At 41.2% G+C, this 25,998-nt stretch overlaps 2 protein-coding genes and 1 pseudogene across 6 annotated transcripts; all 3 read left to right on the top strand.

Annotated features, from left to right (window-relative positions):
• The first annotated feature begins 151 nt into the window (after positions 1-151).
• Positions 152-8,216, top strand: LOC111962681 (ubiquitin-conjugating enzyme E2 R2). Of its 2 annotated transcripts, none has more exons than XM_023985972.2 (6): positions 152-767; positions 1,146-1,335; positions 6,351-6,437; positions 6,526-6,623; positions 7,454-7,588; positions 7,729-8,216. In XM_023985972.2, exons 2-6 carry the CDS (start codon positions 1,159-1,161, stop codon positions 8,006-8,008), a joined length of 777 nt encoding a protein of 258 aa, XP_023841740.1. In that variant the 5' UTR covers positions 152-767; positions 1,146-1,158; the 3' UTR covers positions 8,009-8,216. The 2 variants fall into 2 exon arrangements, with proteins under 2 accessions (XP_023841740.1, XP_023841732.1); XM_023985964.2 differs by having other exon boundaries at positions 677-767; positions 1,095-1,335.
• Positions 8,217-8,421: 205 nt separating this feature from the next.
• Positions 8,422-8,571, top strand: LOC111970974 (U2 spliceosomal RNA; annotated as a pseudogene).
• Positions 8,572-15,370: 6,799 nt separating this feature from the next.
• LOC111962664 (Rieske domain-containing protein-like) lies at positions 15,371-22,169 on the top strand. 4 transcript variants are annotated; one of them, XM_070443116.1, is made up of 6 exons: positions 15,372-15,515; positions 16,058-16,172; positions 16,451-16,625; positions 17,179-17,369; positions 19,510-19,544; positions 21,329-22,169. In XM_070443116.1, exons 4-6 carry the CDS (start codon positions 17,204-17,206, stop codon positions 21,629-21,631), a joined length of 504 nt encoding a protein of 167 aa, XP_070299217.1. In that variant the 5' UTR covers positions 15,372-15,515; positions 16,058-16,172; positions 16,451-16,625; positions 17,179-17,203; the 3' UTR covers positions 21,632-22,169. The 4 variants fall into 4 exon arrangements, with proteins under 4 accessions (XP_023841719.1, XP_023841710.1, XP_070299217.1 ...); XM_023985951.2 differs by lacking the exons at positions 16,058-16,172; positions 16,451-16,625 and having other exon boundaries at positions 15,371-15,515; positions 17,182-17,369; XM_023985942.2 differs by lacking the exons at positions 16,058-16,172; positions 16,451-16,625 and having other exon boundaries at positions 15,371-15,515.
• The last annotated feature ends 3,829 nt before the right edge of the window (positions 22,170-25,998 follow it).

The following is a 25,998-nucleotide window of genomic DNA, read 5'->3' as shown; positions in this document are numbered from 1 at the left end:
ATTTATACGTGAGGAAAAACTATAGGCTTTAATTACATTAAATTATGTTATTGACGATACATTAAAAACCTGCCAAACAAAAACAAAGTGCACATCATTCTGAGAAGACCGCGCACGTTGGACGTGAGTCTAGCTACGCAAGTACGTCGTGGAGACACGCGCAATGATAGCCGGAAGCATCGATAGGGTGAGAATATAATTCGATGAAATTCAGTGTAGTTCGTAAGTGCAAAGCTTTCACTGTCTGTCTTTTTCACGAAAGTTAGCTCGATAAAATACAGACCTCTCGACGTGGCGGTGGAGGAAATGCTGTGGAGAAGGCAGTTCCTTTTTTCGACGAAGTTACTCGGTGGTGTTTGAGCTGACGTGGGGAGAAGTTCGAGATGCCAGAAAAGAGCAGATAAACAAACAGCCAGCGGATTAATCAACTGAGCGACTGTCCGAACGGGGGCTAACCAGGGGACACGGGGGAAATGTCAACGAGACCAATTCGTCGCTAGAGTTTTGGACCCAAGAATGGCTCAAATAATTTTCTAACGTTGTTGTTTACCCTCATGCCAAGTGCCAGCAGTGGCACAAAGAAGAAAAATACCACGCGAGGAGAGATTTTTTTTCCAATGTGTTCCTGTCCAGCTTGTCAAGATAACAGTTCTGTCAATATGAAACTTGATATGATTTGACTGTATGCTTCACCAGTTACAAACTAAATAGTTTGCTATATCCCATTGAAAACAGTACAAGATAGTACAAACACTGCGTGGATATAGGTAATTAATGTTTAATTAGCTTGAATCCATTCGAGTTGTCAAAGGCCTAATCGTTGCAGTCAGCCTCAGGCTTTGCTACACGATACAGAACTTGTCCTACTTTGAATTTGACATGAATTTGCTATTTGCCAGCCTTGTCATTGCTCTCTCTGTACTCAAACTGCATGAAAATCTTCCTTAATAGCCTTATTAAACTATTGMATAATATTGCTCCTGAGGTTGAATAGGAGCCAACCTTATAAATGTATGGCCTGTGTATTTATTGTAGCCAGTAAGCCAACAATGTCCAGTTATTAGTTGATTTGTTTGTCATTATATGTCAAATAGTAAACCCACAAGGAGAAAATACATGAATTCTGAAATGTCCCCTGGTGTCAGAAGTGGGATAGCCATGGCCCACCATTCGACGCCCAGTTCCCAGAAGGCCCTGATGATGGAGCTGAAGTCCCTACAGGAGCAGCCAGTGGAGGGCTTCCGCATCGGCCTGGTGGAGGAGTCGGACCTTTACAACTGGGAGGTGGCCATCTTTGGACCCCCCAACACACTGTACGAGGGAGGCTACTTTAAGGTGAGGCTACTGTGTAGGGGTGTAGCAGGTTTGTGTGTGGTGAGCCAACCGTGGGGGGTGGGATGTACAACACGCTGCTTTGTTGCCTAGGGGTGTAGCAGGTTTGTGTGTATGTCTTCAGGTGTTTCTCCCTCCAATCTCGCTCTGTCTCTCTCTTTCCCACTCACCCCCTCCCTAGCCAGTCTCCTTCCCACTTGCAGTTTGATCGTTATGCTCCAGACTCCTATTTTTAGCTGTGGAAGGATATAAATGGCACCTAAGCATAGAGCGAGCGAGGAAGAGAAGGGCATGATGAGACTCTTCTCCTTTCCCCTGAGTGACTTATTCAGTGTGTCTAGTCCACCACATTAGCATAGAAGTCTGGTGAGAGGGAGCCCACATCCAGGCCATGGCATGTACTCTTCCAAGTGGGCAAAACTGGTTGCAATGACATCAGTGCAATGATCATTATAACTTATTTTGTGAGTGATGTCATTGTCAGGTTGTATACTGGTTTTAAAGGGAAGTTTTGTAAATGTTTTTCTAGCAACCACAAAATATGTATTTATCTGGTTATCGGACCACTAGGGCTAGTTATCGGACTACTAGGGCTGTGATACCAGTGTCGCAATATTTTTTCCAAAAATGAAAACCCGACGCTTGAAAAATAAATGTGATTCTGGATGACAACATAATGTTTGTTTCCAACATTAGGGCTGTTTTGCTAAAGAAGTTAAATCTGCTTCGTGATTTGTTTCCTTGCCGCGATACTGGTATCGTCCCGGCCTTAACAACTAAAATGTGATGTCTTTCTGAGGAACAAAGATGTCATGTGACTGTAATCTAGTTACATGACGTCTTCTCAACCAGATAACCGATTTACAATTAGAGAACGACCAATCTTGATTTTATTTTTTAGGGTCGATACCGATTTCTGGGTCTCAAGGAGGCCAATATTTTAGACCGATAGTCAATATAATAAAATGTTAACATTTTGGTGACAAAATGCCATAAACAGCCATGTATGCATTAATGAATCAATTTGAAAATCAAACAATACATTTAACTTTGTTGTTACCAATCTAACTACATACCAGCATGGTAATTTTTTACATTAATTAAATGTAAATGTAATGTAATGTAATTTAATATTATATAATGGTAAATCTCTTGATAAACTGTGTAAATTAAGATTGCATAGTCCTACTTACAATACAGGTGTATTAATATTTAATAGGAGTGTGTGCATGCATTGCGTTACTGAACTTGTTTTGGCTGACCAGTGGTGTCTATGGTGCTACAGATGACAAAATCTGTTTGCTTTCCATTTGGGACTTATTAGCCTACTGATCAACAACATTTGCGTAGAAGCAACACTCCAGCATGTCATGCCTGTATGGAAGGACATCATATAGGCACTGCTGTTAGTTTGAGAATATAAAATAACATATATTCAATGGAAATTGGTCCAACATAACGTCATGATTTGTGATCACAGATAGTGTTTTTATTAATTTCATCAGGGAAAAGTTTTTTTTRTTCTCCAGCTGTCAGGACACATCTCTAAACAACTCAGCTGCCAGGACGAAATTAGAAACAACTCAGTTGGCTAGTTCAAATATCTGTCAAGAAATGGGCAGGTTGTAACTTGATCCTATTGCTACGATTGGCTAGAGCGAGGCTGTAACTCTGCTCTCTTTCACATCTCCTAACCGCTCTCTCCATTGCTCATATCACTTGTTACTGTTTATTGCTACTATGAGAACTAGCTCAATGGCGATGACATTTGCTTCCAAGCCATGAATATGGATAATATCTAACAAGGAGAGCGAGGGTTGTAAAACAGATGAAACGACGATGGACGTTCTGTCTAAATTACTCAAATCTGCCCATAGTTTAAGAAGTGAGGATYCACACATGCTCGCTGATCTAAAGCTTATTGGTCTATAAACATGCAGGAAAATTCTTAGGTAGCTAAACCTATTGACAACCTTTATTGTGGTATTTTAAAACACTACTTTCCCTGTTACGACAATCATCTAATCCAACTATTAACTGTCAATTTACAGATATGATTGCGGCTGGTCAGATCAGCGCACCAGGAAATGGCTCGTTGCCAAAAAGGGTGCATGTTCAAAATGATAACCAGCTAACATTAGCTAACTATGTTGGGTTTAGCTCCTATCCGATCTTAGCACCATGTTTATCTAGTCAGCTAGCTAGTATAGTAGCTAATATAGCTAGCTAACACCACATGAAAGGGGTTAATTAGCAAAATAACAAGAAGTCTATTGTTTGCATGTGTTAAGTGCTCTGTTTAGTAAAKGAATATAGGGGCCATAAAAAAWCAAATTTTATTGGTCACATACATGTGTTTAGCAGATGTTATTGCGGGTGTAGCAAAAGGCTTGCGCTTCCAACAGTGCAGTAATATCTAAGTTTCACAACATATACCCTAAAAAACATGTAAGTCATGTAAGAACACGTAAGAATGGATTAAGAAATGGATTAAGTATATGTATGTATGTGCATATATATTAGTTGAAGTTTGCATACACAWAGGTTGGAGTCATTAACTCGTTTTTCAATCACTCCACATATTTCTTGTTAACAAAATATAGTTTTGGCAAGTCGGTTAGGACATCTACTTTGCATGACAAGTAATTTTTCCAACAATTGTTTACAGACAGATTATTTCACTGTATCACAATTCAAGGTATTGGAGTGGCCATCAAAAAGCCCTGACCTCAATCCTATGCTTGTGCGAGTAAGGAAGCCTACAAACCTGACTCAGTTACACCGACTCTGTCAGGAGGAATGGGCCAAAATTCACCCAACTTATTGTGGGAAGCTTGTAGAAGGCTACCCAAAACGTTTGACCCAAGTTAAACAATTTAAAGGCAATGCTACTAATTGAGTATATGTAAACTTCTGACCCACTGGGAATGTGATGAAAGAAATAAAATATTAAATAAATCACTCTACTATTATTCTGACATTTCACATTCTTAAAATAAAGTGGTGATCCTAACTGACCTAAAWCATGGAATTTCTACTAGGATTAAATGTCAGGAATTGTGAAACTAAGTTTAAATGTATTTGGCTAAAGGGTATGTAAACCTCAGACTTCAACTGTATACACACACATACATATTTATGTATATATGTCAGAGCAGCATTGGACTACGATACAGTGGCATTTATATAGAGTACAGTATATACATATGAGATGGATGATGCAATATTTAAACAGTTAGTGACTAAGATACTGTAGAATAGTATAGAGTACAGTTTACACATGAGATGAGTAATGCAAGATATGGAGACATTAAAGTGGCCAGTGATTCCTAATCTGTCTATAGGCAGCAGCCTCTGATGTGCTGGAGATGAGTGATGTAGTATACAATACAGTATATTCTTATGAAATGGGTGATGCAATATGTAAACACAATTTAAAAGTTACTAAGATAGCGTAGAATAGTGTGGAGTGCAGTTTATACATATGAGATGAGTAATGCTAGATACGGAACATTATTACAGTGGCTGATGATCCATTTCTAAATGTGGCCAGTGATTCCTAATCTGTCTATAGGCAGCCGCCCCTGACGTGCTAGTGATGGCTGTTTAGCAGTCTGATGGCCTTGAGATTGAAAAATAGCTTCTGTCTCTCGGTCCTAGCTTTGATGCACTTGTACTSACCTCGCCTTCTAGATGGTAGCGGGGTGAACAGGCAGTGCCTCGGGTGGTTGATGATCTTTTTGGCCTTCCTGTGACATCGGGTGCTGTAGGTGTCCAGGAGGGGAGGAGTTTGACCTCGGTAATGCATTGGGCAGAACGAACCACCATCTGGAGAGCTTTGAGGTTGTGAGCGGTGCAGTTGCCATACCAMGCGGTGATACAGCCCGACAGGATGCTCTCAATTGTGCATCTATAAAAGTTTGTGAGAATAAACTGACGAGTTTCAGAAGAAAGTTCTTTGTTTCTGGCCATTTTGAGCCTGTAATCGAACCCACAAATGCTGATGCTCCAGATACTCAACTAGTTTAAAGAAGGCCAGTTATATTGCTTCTTTAATCAGAACAACAGTTTTCAGCTGTGCTAACATAATTGCAAAAGGGTTTTCTAATGATCAATTAGCCTTTTAAAATGATAAACTTAGATTAGCTAACACAACGTGCCATTGGAACCCAGGAGTGATAGTTGCTGATAATGGGCCTYTGTAGATATCAATTTAAAAAAGAAGCCGTTTCCAGCTACAATAGTCATTTACAACATTAATCATGTCTACACAGTATTTCTGATCAATTTTATGTAATTTTAATGGACAAAGGCAACAAGCAAAAACAAGGACATTTCTAAGTGACCCCAAACTTTTGAACTGTAGTGTATGTGGCAATATTATTTTCTGAAGCTACTCTGAACATATCCCAGCCCGCATGATCAAAACAATCTTGAAGCGTGGATTCCGATTGSTCAGACCAGCGTTGAATAGTTCTCACCACAGGTGCTTCCTGTTTGAGTTTCTGCCTATAGGAGGGGAGGAGCAAGATGGAATCGTGGTCCGATTTGCCGAATGGCCTTATAAATGCATTCTGGAAGGTAGTATAGCAATGGTCGAGGGTTTTAGCAGCGCGAGTACAACAGTCAACATGTTGGTAGAATTTCGGGAGCCTTTTCCAGGAACCTGATCCAAAAGGGAAGCAGTGAAGTGTATCAAGTAAAACTCACAACGACCTTATGTCTGCACAGGGCATGTTTTGAAACGATGATAATACTATCTGATGTGAAGCAGAGCAGTGCATCTCCCCAAAGGGCTGGGGCTGCTGGACACAATGTTCTCACAGACCTCCATGCCCGCTCATACATACAGACACACTGGGCCCCCAATAGCTCATATACATTAACATGACAGACAACCTAGGGGATTGTTCTCATGCTCTCTGAATTGTATCCAACTAATTGTCAGGGTTATTTGGCTTTAATAAATGGAATTAAATATGTCTGAAGCTGATGGTCATTTCTGTTGTCTCTATCAGTCTCACATCAAGTTCCCCATCGACTACCCCTACTCCCCGCCGACCTTCCGTTTTCTCACCAAGATGTGGCATCCCAACATCTACGAGGTAAATGTATTCCCAAAGTATATGAATCCAAACATATTTGAAGAGTTTTCTCCATCCAGAATTTGACTGTTTTTTTGTGTTCCAACAGAACGGCGACGTGTGCATCTCCATCCTCCACCCTCCCYTTGATGACCCCCAGAGCGGGGAGCTCCCCTCAGAGAGGTGGAACCCCACCCAGAACGTCAGGTACCTCAACCCGCTACAAACATCGTGTTCATTAATTATGGCATGCAATTGAAAACGTTTTTAAAAAATTCGCTACGGAGAACAAAAATAAGCTATTTTTATTTGCTGCCTAATGAGTACACTTTGGCTCAACCACAAAGCTCAAACACTTTCAGATACTCAAGATGCACTTGATATAGCTTGATGAAACGGTGGAATCAAGCGAGTAGTCCCAAAAGGGCAAACATTGCACACCTGTATTTCAAATTATTTCCCATTTGTATTTGACCTTGGTCGGTCTATCGCACTTCACATGTTTACACATTTTGAGCACAAAAAAATGTAAATGAAAAGACAATCAACCTTTAGACTATATGTTGAAACAGAGGACTACACATGCAGAAAAAGCCATTGACATCACAACCTTCCAGATCTTTGGGGGAGACCAAAAGACAATATGGAGTGTCATCATAATGCCTCAATTGCATGTCAGAGGTTTAAAGTGCAGAGCTCAGGAGTAGACACAGTCCCTAACAGTCAAAGTGCCAAAAAGATAACACATGCCAGTCGGCGAGACACTTTCTCAACCCCCGGGGCAGGTTGAGAGTGCTGAGTGTGTGTTTAACCAAACATCCAGAGAGGAAGTAGCATCTAATGGAGCCACATGGGTGAGATGGTGAGGTAACATTGCTGTCACAGAAGAAGTCAGTTCAAGTAACTCAACCATTCAAGGAAATCAAGTAAAGCCACATTACTTAGAAGCTACGGTAAAGGACCCATTGTAAATTAAATATTCAGGTAATAGGTATGTTTTAGAGAACATAAAGTCAAATTTAGTAACGTGTGTACAGGACCATCTTGTTGAGTGTGATCTCTCTGCTGAACGAGCCCAACACATTCTCACCGGCCAACGTGGACGCCTCCGTTATGTTCCGCAAGTGGAGGGACAGCAAGGGCAAGGACAAGGAATACGCTGAAATTATCAGGTAGGAAGAACACATGCACACTAACCCAACCATTGATTTACCTTTTTCACAACAAAGTTGACACACACACACAGTCACAGTGAGTGAACCCTTTGCGATTTCTCTCTCCCCAATTCCCCCCCCCCCCCCCCCCCRKKCAGGAAGCAGGTGGTGTCCACGGTGGCAGAGGCGGAGCGCGACGGTGTCAAGGTTCCCACTACGCTGGCTGAGTACTGTGTCCAGACCCGGGTTCCCTCACAAGACAGCAGCTCAGACCTGCTCTACGACGACCTCTATGATGATGATATGGAGGAGGAAGAGGAGGATGAAGATGAGGAGGAGAGCGACATGGAGGCAGGGGGGACTAGTGGAGGAGAAGAAGGGGTCACTACTGGCTGCTATGACGACGACCAGGAGGATTCTGGGAACGAGGACTCTTGATGATGACGAATGCCCCAAATCGACGCACCACTCCCTGCCACATCCGATCCTAGCTCCCTTCTGATCCTGTTAAGCCTGGATCATCCCCTAAAACAAATACATGTGTCTGGTGCATTGATAGTAAATTAATAACTGGACAAATTAGTGGAATTCCAATTAGAGGCGTGGTCGACCACAAAATAAAACTAAAATATCTTTGCGAATATAATTTGTGTAGTTAACAGCAGTCGGAAATGTCTTAATTTGTCCTTTGATATTTGACTTGACCGCATGGTTTTGGTTTCCTTATTCGATGGTCACATAGTCAAAGCCTGCCTCCCTGGTCTGATGGATTGATAGAAAGCAGACAGTTGATGATGAACACAAACCAACAGCCGAGCCCACAGGAGTTGGTTTTGTTGCGAGATGTGCAGATAATATCTGCTTTTTGGAGAGGATCAAGTGTAGTATCTGTTCATATCAGTTTAATATCCAAATGGAATTTATGAACAGGGAGTCGGAAAAGGGGCTTGCTCCATGTAACGACCCAGTATTGCAGTGCATCTGGGAACGGAGCACACAAAAAAAGATGCAGCTGAATGGAATGTGTGCTACTGCGGTTGCTATTGTTTCTGTTCAACTGTCTGCGTTTTATCATGTCACTAGACGCATTTGCTTTAAGTACGTTCCGGGCTTAAGTGTTTAATTTTCTAACCAAATTCTCAGAACCCAGACACCTCTTGGCCCCTTCACACCCTGGTAGTCTTTCATATTCAAGTGTAAGCTGGTTGGCTTTCTCTCTGTCTGGATGGCTGAATTTTGGTATTTTTGTTAGCCTGGCAGGCTGTCTTGCTCAGTCAACGTGCCCCACTTTCCGTCTCTGGCTTGTCTCACCCTCGTTGCCAGCCAGCCAGCCTCAGTCGTTATGTCCGTTTGACAAACACACAAATCTACAGACAAACTGCCCTGACTGACCCCACTTTCACCCCACACCTCCTTTCACCTCTGACCTCTCCAGAGCTGGTGTGTTCATTAGGAACCAAATGGCAGAAAACTGACAAAACGGGGAAGGACTACCACCTGTTTTTGTTTTCCGTTGCAAAACAGTTTGCTACGGTGTTGCCTAATGAGTACGACCCTGTATAGGGCACTAGGAGGAAGTGCTGTCTCGAACATAGAACCAAAGGAGTTCATTCTCCTGTCCCGCCCGCCCTCTCCATCCATTCTTTCCCTGCCTCCAAACCTCAGGGCCTCCATAGACTCTCACTGGGAGAAAACCGGGGATGTAGTGGAGGACAAACGCACCTTAACACCGTCTACGCACCTATATGTTGTGAAAAGTGTTCCTGCGCCTATTACGCTAAATTAGCGTAGTAAGCGTCCGCATCATTCATTCAGCGTTTAACCACCTTATTTCTTTACTACTACATCCCTGGAGAGAGCTCACACTCAAACTGCTCCTCAGCTTGAGCTTGGTATTGTTTTAATGTGTGTTTTTTGCGGGGGGGGGTTAGAGAGGAAACTTCAAATCTCCAACAACACCATTGGTCCCCATGTCTRCTACCTTTTCCCCTCCAACCTCTGTGAGTTAGTCAGAGGAGGCTGGTGGGAGGAGCTATAGGAGGATGGGCTCATTGTAATTGCTGCAATGGGATAAATGGACCGGAGTCAAACATGTGGTTTCCATATGTTTGATGTGTTTGGAGAAGCTATAGAGCCCGTACTCTATAGCTTCTCCCACAAGCCTCCTCTGGATTCAGTGTGTTCTCTTTTTTTTTCTCATTGCCACCCATTTCTGTGTGTTGCCCTCTTCTATTGGCCATGCTTCACAAAACTACACCAGAAAAGGCTTCTCATCATACATGCTTGATATGCTTTCTTGGAATTGGCGCAAACTCCTGGAATTCCAGTAAGCAAGCCAGGTTAGGTGGTCAAAATGGAAAGTGAAGTTGAATGAGTGGAATTCTGTATTTTAATCAACTATTTACACATGCCAAGAGGCATTAGCCATTGTTTGTTAGTTAGCACATATAGCTAAAAGAGCACATTTAGTTGTCCTCAACATATATCAGCTAAGCTATGACTTGAGCACATGCCACATTGGTGATTCAGAGCTACATGGGCACTATTGCATTTTGTGTGAAAAAGGATGTTTCTTGAAACTCTGTTGCAAATACTTTGGCTAAAGAACAGCATAGGCCCTAAGTAGTAATGCTGAAGTTGTGTAAGTGGGGCAAAGTTACAGTCAGGCCAACCCATCAACTGTGCTCATTAGGCCTGCAGTTTTCACGTGTGTGTTTTACCATTACCTGTTTAATGGAACACAGGACCTGTTACACCTTTCACTCACATGGAGGTGCTGGCCTGGATTGTATGCCAAGGAGATTACGTTTCATCACCACTTCCAGTGACGCTACAATCAATCAGTTATAGATAGGTGTGGAGTATTCATTTTCTGTTTGTAAGAGGGAGAGACTTGACTTCTGCTTGAGGAAGACTAACAGAATCAAAATGAGAACTTTTCTCCTACCTTGCTCTGTTGAACTGGGGCTGGCGTCAAGTCAAAAATGAGTTGACCGATGGATCACAAATGGATTGTTCTTCTCAGCCACTGGATGTTTAGGGATGTGATGTCAACGACCTGGGTGAGCCTTTTCTCAATACTCTAAAACGACTTCCTCTCTTCACCCCCTTTTCTTCATGATCACTGATCGGTGAAAGGAGTGGATACATTTCCACCATATTGCTCCCCCCCCAACCTGCCATGCTATTTCAGATCTGTGGTAATGAAGAGGGAAGGAAGCCATTGAAGAGTCTTGAGATGCAGCCGGGTTTACTGTCTCATGCTTACTGACATTTGCCTCCTGTATTAACTAGTAGGAGACTGTTGGAACAGTGTTTACCTGGTCGAAATGACGCTTGACTAGAAGGACCACATGCTAAGCTGTCAGACTCAGTGTTGCAAAGGTGGAGAGCAGTGGACAATTTTTCTCATGTATTGTGTGGGTGAGTGTGTATTTTAAAAATGCTTTTTTTTTAAGGAGATTTTCCCTCAGGCTGAAAATGGTCTCGTTTGGACAAAAAACGACTGTGCCCACAGCCAGTGATGTGGACAATGTTGTCCTCCTTTTTTCATATAATTTTCTCTACCTTTTGTGTTGTGAGGATGCAAATGTCACCTATAAAATGTATATTATAAAATGTTGAATGGACAGGATTGTCTGAAATGTCTTCAAATGTTCATTTATTATCTGTTGTGAATGATGCCATTTGTTTCCTAGAAAGCATCAGCTGCTGTACTTTGACATGGGAAAACTGGGAATYACAAATTGTTTTTCAAAGCAGGTAGTAACTGTTGTAAAGACACTGGGCCCTGTTTGAGCAGTTTTCAAATGCGTCTTTCCTTGAACCATAACTGAATCATCACAATTGTGTAGGTGAAAACTGGGGTTACCCTACATACTAAAACACTGATCTGACATGAGATTGTATCATCTTGAAAGTATCCAAACACTGCCCCAGTTTCTCATTGAATTTACCACACAACTGTGCAACACAATCCTCCCGCCCTTTTTAATAAAWGTCCTAATTAAAATGGTATGAACCATTGGGCTATGCAATTATGGAAAGGAAGCTCGAAGAGGGAAAGTGTCAGTGTAGCAAGTTTAAACTCCCAACTTTTTGTCCTACTTTCAAAGGCCACACAGTTTAACTGAAAATGAATTTAAGGTGAAATCAACCATGTCCTTTTGCATTCTCGAGAACATGTTGATGAAGCCATTGGAACTGTTAGGTCTGAGGACTTGAATTGGCTCACTGCTCTTGACTATTCTCAAATACGTTTACCACAGGAGTGCACATGTCCCCAATGGATGTAAAGACCTGCTCATTTTAATTTKAATATGAATCAAGATTCATTATCGTCAACGTCAAAAGTACCTTCATCTGATTTCTCAAGCATGAAATGAGCCACCGGCTGAATGATGCCCTGGCTGGCCTGAGACTTAACTGGTGCACCTCCTGTGAAATACAACTTTTTGTCTCCACCTAGTGTTGATATTTGTTGCAGGAGCACATCTTGCTGTCAGTGGAGTTGGTAACTACTGCTGACATTGAGATCATAAACCTAAATCACCATTTTACTGTGTATTTTCCATAAATATCTCAGGAGTAAAGCTGGAAGATTGGAGTCACACAAGTTATGTAATAAAGGTCAATTTTTGAAGGGATGGTTTTTATTCTTGTTTAAAGTGCAAGACAAGTAGGCTATTAGGCATAACAATGTTAAAGTGCAATTCTGCCATTTTTTAACCTCATCTCCAGCACCCTACCAGTGTCTGCATATGTGAAAACGGTGCGTTTCTATGATCTATGGTTAAGATAAGTCTTAAAACATGCTTCTCTGTAGCTAGGTTTCCATCCAATTGAAGACAGATTTTAATGCGAATATTCTAAAATCTGCACAAAAATATACGTGCAGTTTCCCACCAGAGATGTTTCTATCAAAATGACTTATTGCGGATAAAGGGCTGTGCGTGATGACGTAGGGCACATAAAATAACTTGGGTTAAATTCCCATGTACTGAATTAAAAATGCAAGTTAAATGGATTTCCATCGAATTTTTAACTCTACTGATGGTTTTGTCACAACTGTTGCGTTAGCACAATATAGCCTATATAGCAAATTGTAACATTTTACTGTTTCCACTATCCAGTCTTTACTTTTTTCATGCATCAGGTAATTCATCGGCATGACATGCTTAGATGGAAACCTGGGTTGTGACATCTCAGGGTATAGGATTAGAAGTGATTTTCAAACCCTGAAACGAGTTTCTAGCCAGAAGGCATAGTATGGACGCCGTTTGGTTCTTTGCGTGTCAAAAAAGATACACGTCAAATAACACAATTCTATTATAGAATGTTGTGTGTGCTGAATTTTCACGTGCAAGCCAAGCGCCACCACTACTATCAGTAGCACTGTCAAAGCTGTACAAAAAAGTGCAAACAAGCACACACCCGCCACGAACGATGGGTTTACAATACAGCGTTGGTAATAAAGCATTATTTGTTCGACCGCAACTTCAGGGGTAGCTAGCTTTAGCTTGGTACCTAGCTAGCATCAATACAACCAGCCTGAAAACAATGACCAGTAGAAACTGTTTATTCTTAGCGATGATTTTGGAATCCTTGTAAGTATTAGCTAGGTAGCCACTTGTTGTTCGCCTATTGAAATTGAACTTGTTAGGATTTATGTTTATGCACTATAGCCGGGTAGCATATAGGGTGAAAATGAATATTGTTTTGTTACACACACACACACACACAATACAGAGGGGGGTGTGTGTGTAGGTGTGTAAGGACTGACCACCACAGGCCATAAAAGCTGTGGACAGCCTGGAGAGGGCAGGGGTGCATCTCTCTAGGCCAACCAGGAGTTTAGAATACTGGACAATACCATATTAGGAACTGTTTTAGTGTAGAATCGACAGACCCAAGACGGATCTAATCTACCCAGCAACCAGATGTGGACAAAGGAACGCGCCAATGGGCTTGGACAAAGGGCCATCAAAGGGGGGCAAAGTCTAAACCAAGCCCAGCCTCTACTGTGATAGGCCAACAGACACGTTGAAACTACGGTATAAGAACAGCTGTTTACGTACTTCTTGCCAGTTCCCTGTTCATCCTGCGCGGTGATACAGCGAACCCGTATATACGAAAATTGCATTTGCCATTCATTGTTTGCGGTAATTAAACATAATTAAAGAAAGTTAGCAGAGCTTGTTTTTTATTTATCCTGACACTGGCTGGATGTGTTACACGCAGCGTTCACAAACTTCAGTTCATTAAATAAATAGCTAGCCAGCTACTTAACCCTGTTGCCCAAAGCTAACGTTTATAAGCAGCCAGCTAGCTTCATCTGGCTAGTGATGCTTGACCGGACCGGGTTATGTGTTGTGAAAATAGCCACAATAATCGAAAGGTTGCAAGATCGAATCCCCGAGCTGACAAGGTAAAAAATCTGCCGTTCTGAACAAGGCAGTTAACCCACTGTTCCTAGGCTGTCATTGAAAATAAGAATTCAGTTCTTAACTGACTAGTTCAATAAAGGTTAAAAAAATAAATAACTAATTGACACCCACAGAACAACTGTGAAGAATTTATGCAAATATTAGCATCTTAGTTCTTATTGCGGGAAATCACCTCCCCAGTCAGTGCGTATTGACATTCATATTTGTTTTATTTAACTAGGCAAGTCAGTTAAGAACCAATTCTTATTTATAATGACAGCCTAGGAACAGTGGGTTAATTGCCTTGTTCAGGGGCAGAACAGATGTTTACCTTGTCAGCTCGGGGATTCAATCTAGCAACCTTTCGGTTACTGGCCCAACGCTCTAACCACTAGGATGCCTGCCGCCCCATGTCATTGATCCACAATCCATATGTAAAGGAAATAAGTATGCCCCCAATGTAATTCTATAGTCTTAACACATTCACAGTGTGATTTCAACCGATTTTTGTCAAATTAACAAATTATTGTCTATTGTTGAATTTATATAAGAACATTCCAACCTCGTTTAGCATGATCTATTCCATTATGTCATGATTCCACTATTTGTATTCATTTGCATTACTTTCATTGGTAGACTTTTATTTTGAAGGCGAATCACAAATTCCACTTTGTGGCTAATCRTTATTGTGGCTAGCTTCACATAGGTGGGCCCGACCAACATTAATCAAATAAGAACTGTCTTCGAAATTAGGGGTATTTTAAATGATGCCACCTAGCTAGAAAGTTAGCTAACTATAGCTACTAAAATAGGTTGTCGTTTTGCTGTTTTTGGGGAATAACATTGTTTGCATCCATCAGCTAGCTAGCTTTTTTTATGACCAGCCCTGTCCATAGCTTGGGGAAGTGTGTCTACGCTCGTGTGACAACGGCAGGTGCGCGAGACAACTTMACCAGKATCATAGCATACGTATCGGTGAATCGTTGTGACATGAAATACGAGTGATATTGTAATCAACGTATTAAAAATGTATGAACGTGTTAAATTATAAAGACCCAAACTGTGGGTATTTTCTTGCTCCACAAGTTACCGCGAATCTCATATTGTTTGAAAATAACTTTTGATGATGTCATCGGGATGAACTTTTTTTACTTATTTTTTTTCTACAAAACAGAAATGCGCCGTTTTCACATATGTAGACACTGGTATTGTCCTGGAGATACTCAATATGAGTTTGAAAAGTGGCGGAATTACCCTTTAACACAAAAACAGTTCTAGTCAATGATTGGAAAGTACATTAGCCTTTTCTGCCCATTCGTTTGGTGTCTATTCCTTGGGTGTATAGCTCATAGAAGGGAGAGTGGGGTATGTTGAGCCATTTTTACATTCAGCATTACTACGTCAAGGGAAATATAGTATTCTTTCAAACAAATATATCAAGATGTGTATCCCTGGAAATAATCAGAATTCCTGTAAACATAGCTCGTCCAAAAATTTGGTAAATTGAGCATCGGGACAGGGTAAGATGAGCCGCCTTATTTGTCCGCTAAATTCTTGATATGTTTAGCATGCTCAGAATCCATGTTATTAGACAAGATCTTGTATGCCTCTGCGACTCTATCATAGCCTCTCTTTCGCACAGGTACATGGTCATTTTATTTTTGTCAATGCCAATGTACCTCTTCAGTGTCATTCGGTCAATTTTTTTAATCCCTTGCTGCTGATCGTATGGACTTTTTCCTCTTCTTTCACTTCCTTGGTTGCTCTTTTAAGAACCTCAAGAGGGGCCAGACTTCTGCTTGTTTTACGTTTGTATACACGGGACATGATGGTGTCTGCTCTGTTAACAATAAGTTCATATGCATTACAAACTGCAGAAACACTGCATTTTATGCATAAAACGGACAAATGTAATCATTATTTGTATGGGGTATGTTGAGCCATTGGCTAATTTGTTCCCACAATAATCAAAAATGTATTTTTATAGGAAGTTGTATACATTCACAACACTTACTTTAAAATTAGCCACTTTTTTTTTTAGAAATACATTTCTTGATTTCAGACACTGGACGTAGATCTCCTCATTCTCGCGTTCCGATTGGCTGAATGGCTACTGGCTAGGCAAGTGGTACGCTGAAAAAGGGGTCTGGAGTGTTCATAGTGAACATTGATGAAAGGTCCGCTATCCAAAGGTCATCGCATTAAAACAAAAAAATATACGAATTAATTAACAACAACAAGAAAAATGACAGCACACATCTTAAGATAATTAATATGTTGATAGTTAAGATGATTTTTGTATTTGAAATCTTTAGCAGGCTATCACTTTGTAATTCATGTATGATATATCCATTTACTAAATCATACTAATTGATTCATTTTAAAATATGTAATCCTTTATCTTACAGAAAAAATTATAGTCTGTCTGTGTGAATATCCACCTTGTGTTCGACAGAGATAAGAACAACGTCCCCCCTCCAGAAAGTGAGATGGGTAGATAGGGACAACTGAAATGGGCCGGAGGGGCCAGATAACGACATGGTATACCGCCTTATTAGACTAGGCCTCTGGGTACATAAAAAATGAGCTCATTACAACTTCTGCAAGAGAGGAAACAAGCTGCTACCAAGGTAAAAAATTTAAAACACAATTTAACATTGATTTGAAAGTGGGAATGGAAACTTGTTTTCACTTTCTGATGGAGAGAGAGGGAGAGAGTTTGTTTTTATTCAAACAATCTTCATTAAGGATAAAATACATTTATCTTGTTAGCGTCAACTGATTATTGTTGTGTATCTAAATAGGCCTATTAAATAGAATGCATCAGGGCGACATGAAATATGCAGCTTACTAAATTACATGGTTTAGCCAGAGGGTGTTGGACATGTGGCACAGACTCCTGCTACTCATACTATTTATGTGCTATCAGAAATTACTCAACTTGAACTGATATGCTCATTATCTGTAATACATAAAATACTTAAGGATCAGATTCCATCAAGTAGCCATGACAGATTTATACTGTCACTTTAATTATATGGACATGCTCACAGACAAATGTTTTGAAGATGTGAGAAATCAAATACATTATGAATTGCATCTGCCTTTTAATCCAAAGCATTTTGTCACTGTTGATGTATACAACATTAAATATTGAACTGGCACTATATTTTGTACTACAAGCAGTGTTTGGAGTATCATCATATCCATGGAGGACATGGGAGAGGGGGAAGAGCCTGCAGCCAGTCTGCACTTTGTGGGCATGAAGGAGGACCTGATAAAAGCCAAGCGGTCGTTCAGGAACCTGGAGGGCAGGGACATACTGGTGCTCTATCACCAGGAGATCTTCTATGCTTTGGACTTCCACTGTTACCGTGAGTAGAATAAATGGTCCTTCCTGTGCTTTGAAGATAGCCTAAGTCCCAGATCTGTTTGTGCTGTCTTGACAATTGCCATTACCAACTCCTAGCACCCTGTATATGTGGTGCTAACATACTTCTTTTGTCCTGATATTGTCAGCATTATGATTTTGACCACATTTTTTTGACAGGGGTAGACGATTAAAATACATATTGTGATCTAATTGTGATCAGATCTTCCTGCCTACCTACAGAGGTACACTCTTTAAAAAAAGGTTATATCTAGAACCAAAAAGGGGTTCTTCGGCTGTCCCCATAGGAGAACCCTTTTAAGAACCCATTTTGCTTTCAGGTAGAACCCTTTAGGTTCCAGATAGAACATAGAACCCTTTCCATGTAGAACCCTTTCCATAGAGGTGTAAACAGCGCTTTTGTTTGTTGTGCCAATGATAGGAGTTGGGCAAGACTTCACAAACAGATCTTTGACTCAAGCTAATTTGAAGATGCATTCTGCAACATTCTCAGTATTCAGACCTCTTGACTTTTTCGTAATTTTGTTACGTTACAGCCTTATTCTAAAAATGGATGAAAACCTTTTTTCCTCAGCAATCTACACACAATACCCCATAATAACAAAGCGAAAACAGTTTTTTTTTACATTTTTGCAAATGTATTAAAAACAAAAACAGAAATACCTTATTTACATAAGTATTCAGACCCTTTGCTATGAGACTCGAAATTGAGCTCAGGTGCATCCTTTTTCCATTGGTACACAACTGTCTATAAAAGGTCCCACAGTTGACAGTGCATGTCACAGCAAAAACCAAGCCATGAGGTTGAAAGAATCGTCCGTAAACCTCCTAGACAGGATTGTGTCGAGGCACAGATCTGGGGAAGGGTACCAAAAAATGTATGCAACATTGAAGGTCCCGAAAAACACAGTGGCCTCCATCATTCTTAAATGAAAGAAGTTTGGAACCACCAAGACTCCTCCTAGAGCTGGCCGCCCGGCCAAACTGAGCAATCGGGAGAGAAGGGCCTTGGTCAGGGAGGTGACCAAGAACCCGATGGTCACTCTGACAGAGCTCCAGAGTTCCTCTGTGTAGATGGGATAACCTTCCAGAAGAACAACCATCTCTGCAGCACTCCATTAATCAGGCCTTTATGGTAGAGTGGCCAGACGGAAGCCACTCCTCAGTAAAAGGCACATGACAGCCTGCTTGGAGTTTGCCAAAGGCACCTAAAGACTCTCATACCATGAGAAACAAGGTTCTCTGGTCTAATGAAACCAAGATTCAACTCTTTGGCCTGAATGCCAAGCGTCACATCTGGAGGAAACCAACCACCATCCCTACGGTGAAGCATGGTGGTGGCAGCATCATGCTGTGGGGATGTTTTTCAGCGGCAGGGACTGGGAGACTAGCCAGCATCGAGGTAAAGATGAACAGATCAAAGTACAGAGAGAGCTTTGATGAAAATCTGCTCAGGACCTCAGACTGGGGTGAAGGTTCACATTCCAACAGGACAATGACCCTAAGCACACAGCCAAGACAACGCAGGAGTGGCTTCGAGACAAGTCTCTGAATGTCCTTGAGTGGCCCAGCCAGAGCCCGGACTTGAACCCYATTGAACATCTCTGGAGAGACTTGAAAATAGCTGTGCAGCAACGCTCCCCATCCAACCTGACAGAGCTTGAGAGGATCTGCAGAGAAGAATGGGAGAAACTCTCCAAATAAAGGTATGCCAAGCTTGTAGCGTCATACCCAAGAAGACTCAAGGCCGTAATCACTCCCAAAGGTGCTCCAACAAAGTACTCAGCAAAGGGTCTAAGTACTTTTGTAAATGTGATATTTCAGGGTTTTAAAAATGATAAATTAGCAGCATTTTTAAAAACCAGTTTTTGCTTTGTCATTATGGGGTATTGTGTGTAGATTGATGAGGGGGGAAAAACTATTCAATCAATTTTAGAATAAGGCTGTAAGTCAAGGGGTTTGCACAGGGGAGCATCTCTCTACCGTTGTGGTAGATTTACTTTGTTTTCTATGGGATATTTTCCCACATAACATCTGTATGGTGTGTCCAGTCAGCAAATTGTTACAGTGCCATGAACTGTTTTCTTATTCTGCAATACTCTGATCCTTTCCTCTTTGGACAGATGCTGGGGGACCATTGCAAAATGGAGACATAGAGGTGAGTGACTTAGTATCGTAAGCTTGATCCAAATAAATCTATTTCTTTGCCGATGAATAAATATCTCAGGTGCCCCATACAGCCGTGGTGCCTTTGATCAAGGCACTTAACCCCCAAACTGCTCCAGGGTCGCTGCTCTGCAGCTGGCCCTGTGCCTCTCCCGGCCTGAGTGTGTGTTTGTGTGTTCATGTGTCTGTGTGCGCAGGGCTGTAACCAGGGTTTGAGTTTTAGTGAGGTCCCCCACCCCCTCATTTACTGCATTTCTATACAATTAAAACACTTTAAAATGCTATTGGGAGAACAGCAAAAACAAGCAAAGATTACCCCAGCCTCGATCACGCTCACMCCTCGAGCACACCGACACCGTCATTGCATTTTGGTACACCAGAAGTACATTAATTTCCAATGGAACGCTGTGTTTGCCTTGCAGCATTGCATTGCAGAGGCAGTTGCAGTGGGTTCTGTGTGGTGCATTGGTTGTATTTATCGAATTTACGCCTTGATCACACCTACAGGGTTTGCGCGAAATGGTACGGAGCATCATCTGGATATGTGTGCAACCATTTCTGTCAAAACGTCTACGCATACAGTTTGACGCATATGTGTGACAAGTCAAATGTGTGCACCACACAGAACGCACTGCAACTGCCTCTGCAACGCAATGCTACAAAGCAAACGCAGTGATCCATTGGAAATGAATGTACTTCTGTTGTACCGAAATGCAATAACACTGTCGAGACATTATGGATGGTGTGACGCAATGCTGAGCCTCCAGAGGCACACAGAGGCCAAACTGGGCTTTATGTTTTAACAATACAGAGGGCTTCGTATAGCTCTGCATTGACATGATTGGTTGACGTTAGGTGAGGGCGGGAGGTCCTGTATAACACGAACTCACTTCCTTGACAATTTCTTTCACAACAGGCAACAGCTCTGAGCTGCTCCGAGAAGCGCAGGAAGTATGAATTCCCTGACTTCTGCAGAGGCCAGATCACCATAAATGCTGCACGGCCAATGCAGACTTCGGATTGACCATGTAGCGCCTTCCACTACAATATAAATCTCTGCCCGCTGCTTGCCACCTGACTATTTATACGCAACTATTCACCAGTTGTGCACTAATTTTCAGAGAATCGGTAAAAAAATTGCCTTTTATCCGGCATCTCGCAAACACATCTCGCTTACTTGAGCCGACCCTTACCTGGGGTTGTTCGTTTCACGGAGTTAACCGTTTGAGAGAGTGGTGAATGTAGGCTTCTGCTAAAAACGTAAATCCGGGGGACGCAGGCTAATGTAACGAACAATCCACTGTCATGATTCTTCTTGTCTACTTGTTCGCAAAGAGGCAGGCGCGATTAGAATTCAGTCAGATCAAAAATATAAGCGTTCTGAGCTGGGACCAACACAAGCGTTCACCGCTGGGACCAACATATAGATGTTGACCCGTAATTGATTTTCTTTATTGTGTACAAAATATATATTTTTATTTTTATTTTTATTTTTCAAATTAGAAAAAAAGACCTTAGTGTCCTCATAGGTATTTACGGCCCTGTGTCTGTGCCAGGTTGGTAACTCTGTCAGCAAAGAAGTAATTGGTTTCTATAATAAAGCAATATTTTTAAGTCAACATCCATTTCACATCTTTCACATTTACAATTTGCTCCACTATTCATGTACCCTGGTTGGAAACGAGGTACTAGCGACATACCTTTCTGTATGTGCATGCCCAATCTAAATAAAATCAATTTGATAAATACCTTATCTTGATTTCATTCTTCTTGCAGGAATTTGACGGCAAGCTGTGCATAGTGTGTCCAAAGCACAAGTACAAGATCTCTCTCGCCGAGGGGGAGGGCATCTACAGGGCCACCAACCCTTATGCCCCAGTGCCCACAACAAGGTGGTACTCCAAGGGCATCAAGCAAAGAGTCCACACGGTGACCGAGACTGACGGGGTCGTTTATGTCACACTGTCCCACATGTCCCGTTTTATCGAGTCTGACTACTTCCAGGGAGAGAAGGGCAAAGTAGAGAGGGAGAGAATGGAGGCCAAAGATTCTTCTAAGAAATCTAACACAACCTCCTGATGGACTGTATGTCAATAGTCTAAAATGGCTTCCTCTCCTTGCCTCCTCATCTGCACTGATCTGAAGGGAAGGTAAAGGAGGGAAGGAGGCGAGGAGAGGAAGCCAGGTCCAACTATTAACATACATTTGGGGTTTTCCTGCAGTTTACTTGTCTTCAAATGGGGATGTAGTAATTATAGCAACCTTGACATTTGATTTGTGTCCAGAGACATGAGCCGCCAATCAGATCTCTGACATAAATATGCTAAAGGCAGGATGTGAGTGAACTGAGTTTAAAAACGACCAATCACATGTTTCCTTATTGTATGGGGTAGGGGTAACGTTATCGTTTGGMTTTTTTTGTGAACATTTCATACATTCCACAAGAATCTGTTGTTTTTATGTGTTTTAGGCTATCACGTTACGTTATCTTATACAGATTATCTCACTCACTGCTCAGTCGACTTGTGAATTGTAGCTCCTTCTCATGTGGGATGAGTTAAGTCTACCTGGAGAGCACAACACTCCTGTGGTTCAGTAATAAAGCTAATAAAACGAGTGCTGATGGCTTGTTTTCTTTTGGTTTGGATGTGTAGCAGCCTATTATATAATGGCATTATGTCCCAGTGGGGATGAGCAGGATTAAGAAGTAGGCCTAAGTAAGATGTGTATTCAGTGCTTCACAGCAGCACTGAACTCCCCTTTCTCTTGTTCATAGGAATACCTATTGATATTCTTAACATTGAACTCAATTAAATCTGTGGAAAGAGAAAATAACCCATAAGCCCATTGATTAGAATAATGRAGAAAAATACACTGAGTACACAAAACATTAAGAACACCTGCTCTTTCCAAGACATACTGACCAGGTGAAAGCTATGATCCTTTATTGATGTCACTTGTGAAATTCACTTTAACCTGTCTCCTCCCCTTCATCTACACTGATTTAAGAAGGATTTTCAATCATTGAGACAATTGAGACATGCATTGTGTATGTATGCCATTCAGAGGGTGAATGGGCAAAGCAAAATATTTAAGTGCCTTTGAATGGGGTATGGTAGTAGGTGTCAACCTCACCGGTTTGTGTCAAGAGCTGCAACACTGCTGGGTTTTTCACCATCAACAGTTTCCCATGTGTATCAAGAATGGTCCACCACCCAAAGGACATCCATCCAACTTGACATAACTGTGGGAAGCATTGGAGTCAACATGGGCCATCATCCCTGTGGAACACTCGACACCTTGTAGATTCCATGCCCCGATGAATTTGGTAAACTTAGTGCATCTGCATGCATGTATTGCTATTGTAATAGTCTACATGTGTATCTCGAAAGGATAGCCAATAGACCTGTGTCAGTTACCTCTCTCTGAGAACGTTTTCAGCAGGTTGCAGCAGAACCAACCCAGCCGCTGCATCAATGGTCTGCAATAAGCACCAAATTAACATCCCCAGGACATAAATTCATTAATTTAAGAAAAATATATTAATTACAAGAAAAACGTTCTGATGGGATGAAATGTTAACCAAAAACATGGAAAACGTACACTGTTCAAATAGAAAGACTAAAAACACCATCATTGTGTACTGAAACCATGAAAAGTAGTGCACCTAAACTGAGATCTGGTGTTTGGATGGTCTTTGAATGTAAACCCAATGTAAGTATTCTGATACACAGAATATGTTTTAAAACAGAATGGAAGTACTCTTAAACACTCAAAGTGGATCTTCAATCTGAATATCGGTGTTTTTAAAAGTATTGTGGAAAAAAATGCGGGGTTTCGGTACAAAAATATTTTTGTATACTCTCTCACACAATCCTTTCCAGTGACTCATTTTAGAAATGTATTGAGCTTAAGAGCCAGAGCTGATATATTTCTCCATGGTTTACTGAAATATGTTCATATTTTAAAGAGGATACAGGAATTGAATACTTTTCCAATGGCACTAATTATAGACTATTACAGTTTCCAGGCTCATTGTGAGATTATAAATTATGTTACAATCAAAATATTTAACGTTATCTAAGTTATAGTAGAGGACACATGTATAAAGCTGGTGTATGTGTGACAATATGGATTTGAACCTGGGTCTCCTGCTTGTCAAAACACTGCCGTAGTCCATTCAGCCAGTCTTCAGTTTTAACAGCTGTGCTGACCACCCTTGTTACACTGAGCACATTGGGGCCGATTCAGTCTTGAGATAAATAGACCTACATGGATTTGAGTCAATAAAACATGGACATTTGTTTTACTTATTCCATGTTAAATCAACATATCTCCACCTACATTTTTTTCAATACTTTATTTAAACAGATTATAAACAGGAGGATAAAGAGAAGGAATAATAGTGGGACATGCGGAAGCGGGGATTGAACCCACTCAACCATATCTCCACATGACTTGTAAGGAACTTGTAAATCACATTGAGTTAAAGCCTGGGTCCCCTTGTCAGAAGACAAATGTTTAGATTAAAGGTAAAATGTGAATTTCAAACATTGTGCTGCCATACTGTTCAGAATTCCCCCAGTCTGGGGCATGGAGGTGGAGAGAGGGCATTCGTGGCAGGAGTGCCCTCTAGATTATTCTTTGGTCTAGTGTAAAAACAGGCAAGRTTGTGTGTGCCTCCCCTCTCTTTGGGTCCTTCAGAAACTCAGACAGGCGAGAGCACACCAAACGCTCAGGTGAAACTTTCCAAAACAATCCAAGAAAGTGTGCGTCAATGAACACTTGAGTACAAAATGTTTTCACATTGAAGAAGGAAACAGAAAAGGAATTCACTCAACGTGAACATGTGTTTTGTGTAGCATTTCGGACGCAAATGGTCCAAGTCAAGCTGTCAAGTCAGGTTTAAGTCACTAGTGTAATAGTCCAAGCCAAGCAGCCATTTTGATTAATTGATCAGTTTTCTTTACGCTAAATGTAGTTGTTAATTGACACGTTGTTGTTTGCACCTTTTGTGCATGTTTTTTTAATGCAAATTACATCCTTTTTAGTTAATACTGCTGGTTTGTTTGCCTACTAGCTTTATGAGCTTCATCAATTTTTTATGCTTGCCCCACATGCTGCTACAGTGAATAGCCACTGCTAGTCTGCTCTAGCTTTGGCCTTTCATGCCACATTACATCCTTCTTTAAAATGTAATGTTATCTTGTTGCTATATTTGCATAGCTTTATTCATATATTTGGATTTTGTTTATTGATAATGATATTTGTAATAATTGTGTATTCATATATACATTTATTAATATTATAACAGTTAATACGTAGTTATGCATTGTGATACTATTTCTCTGTCTCCATGCAGAAAACCATACATACGGGTCAATTCTAACCAAAGCCATTCAAGACAAGGATCAGACTAATGCTGACTGAAATGTCAATTTTCTCATCTAGCTCAACTGTACTGTGATTCAATCCATTGCAACATGTACCATCTGAATATAAAGACTCAGGTCAGAGATGTAGTTTGTACATGTGTAAAGACTCATAACTACACCTCTGCCTGTCTTCTCTAACCAGAATCCCACGGTAGATGGTCATCATCTTTCACCAGCCCTATACCCCTAATTCTTTGTATATTGTAGTACACTTAAGCCTGTTTCTACTGGCACTGAAGTCACCCCAGGTTGGGCTGGAATTGGTGGGCTAGCTCAAAATGCGTTTTCWTTTTTTTTTGCTCAAATTGCGTTTCCACTCCCTCCAGAAATGAGAAATGATTTAATGTTGCTAGGTAGCCAATATATGACTGCAGTTGGCTTTGCTGATGTTGCTAGCTAGCAAGATGTTGAAGATTTAATTCTCCCTCATCATGCTGCATTTAACTTTACTCTATACTGCTGTCAGTGCCAGTCAGACTCAGAGCCATGTATTTAGCTTGCTGACGTTAGCTAGATAGCTGGTTAGCGTCGTCGCTAGCATTACAGGCTAGCTTAATTCCTACCTTGCTTACCTTGACATTGGCTATTAGCTAGCTAGCTAACCAAACAAAGCAGACGACAGGCTTGATAAAATGTAGCTAGCTAGCTAGCTTTCAATGCGACCTGGCCATCTAAAATTCCTGCTACGTTAGCTAGCTAGTTTTTTTTCAACTCTGATTTGCAAGCTAATGTTAGATAGCTAGCATTTGAGGGCTGACTGTTCTCATACACGTTTATTGTGTAGTGCAAAAATGAATGAAGGATCCAGCTATGGTGGTAATTTGTGTCATGTTTGACTACTGCAGTCCTGCTTGTCCATGAACTAGCTAACAGCAACAAGCCCAGAATGAGCTATCTAAATGTTGTCAGCATCCAGCAGTAATGAACTAGGTGGATGTAAAAAAAAAAATATATATATATAAAACAACTTTGGTGCTTGTATAGTAATGGCGTCACCAGCCCGAATTCTAA

The sequence above is a fragment of the Salvelinus sp. IW2-2015 genome, linkage group LG1, assembly GCF_002910315.2.
Source record: "Salvelinus sp. IW2-2015 linkage group LG1, ASM291031v2, whole genome shotgun sequence".
Classification (NCBI taxonomy): Eukaryota; Metazoa; Chordata; class Actinopteri; order Salmoniformes; family Salmonidae; genus Salvelinus; species Salvelinus sp. IW2-2015.
Note: the sequence above shows the minus strand (reverse complement) of the source record. Positions and strands in the feature narration are given on the sequence as shown.

Coding starts and splice junctions, on each gene's coding strand:
- LOC111962664 (XM_023985951.2), top strand. CDS start 17,204: ATGGAGGACATGGGAGAGGGGGAAGAGCCTGCAGCCAGTCTGCACTTT. Junction 17,370..19,509: donor TTTGGACTTCCACTGTTACC/GTGAGTAGAATA, acceptor CTCTTTGGACAG/ATGCTGGGGGACCATTGCAA. Junction 19,545..21,328: donor TGCAAAATGGAGACATAGAG/GTGAGTGACTTA, acceptor TTCTTCTTGCAG/GAATTTGACGGCAAGCTGTG.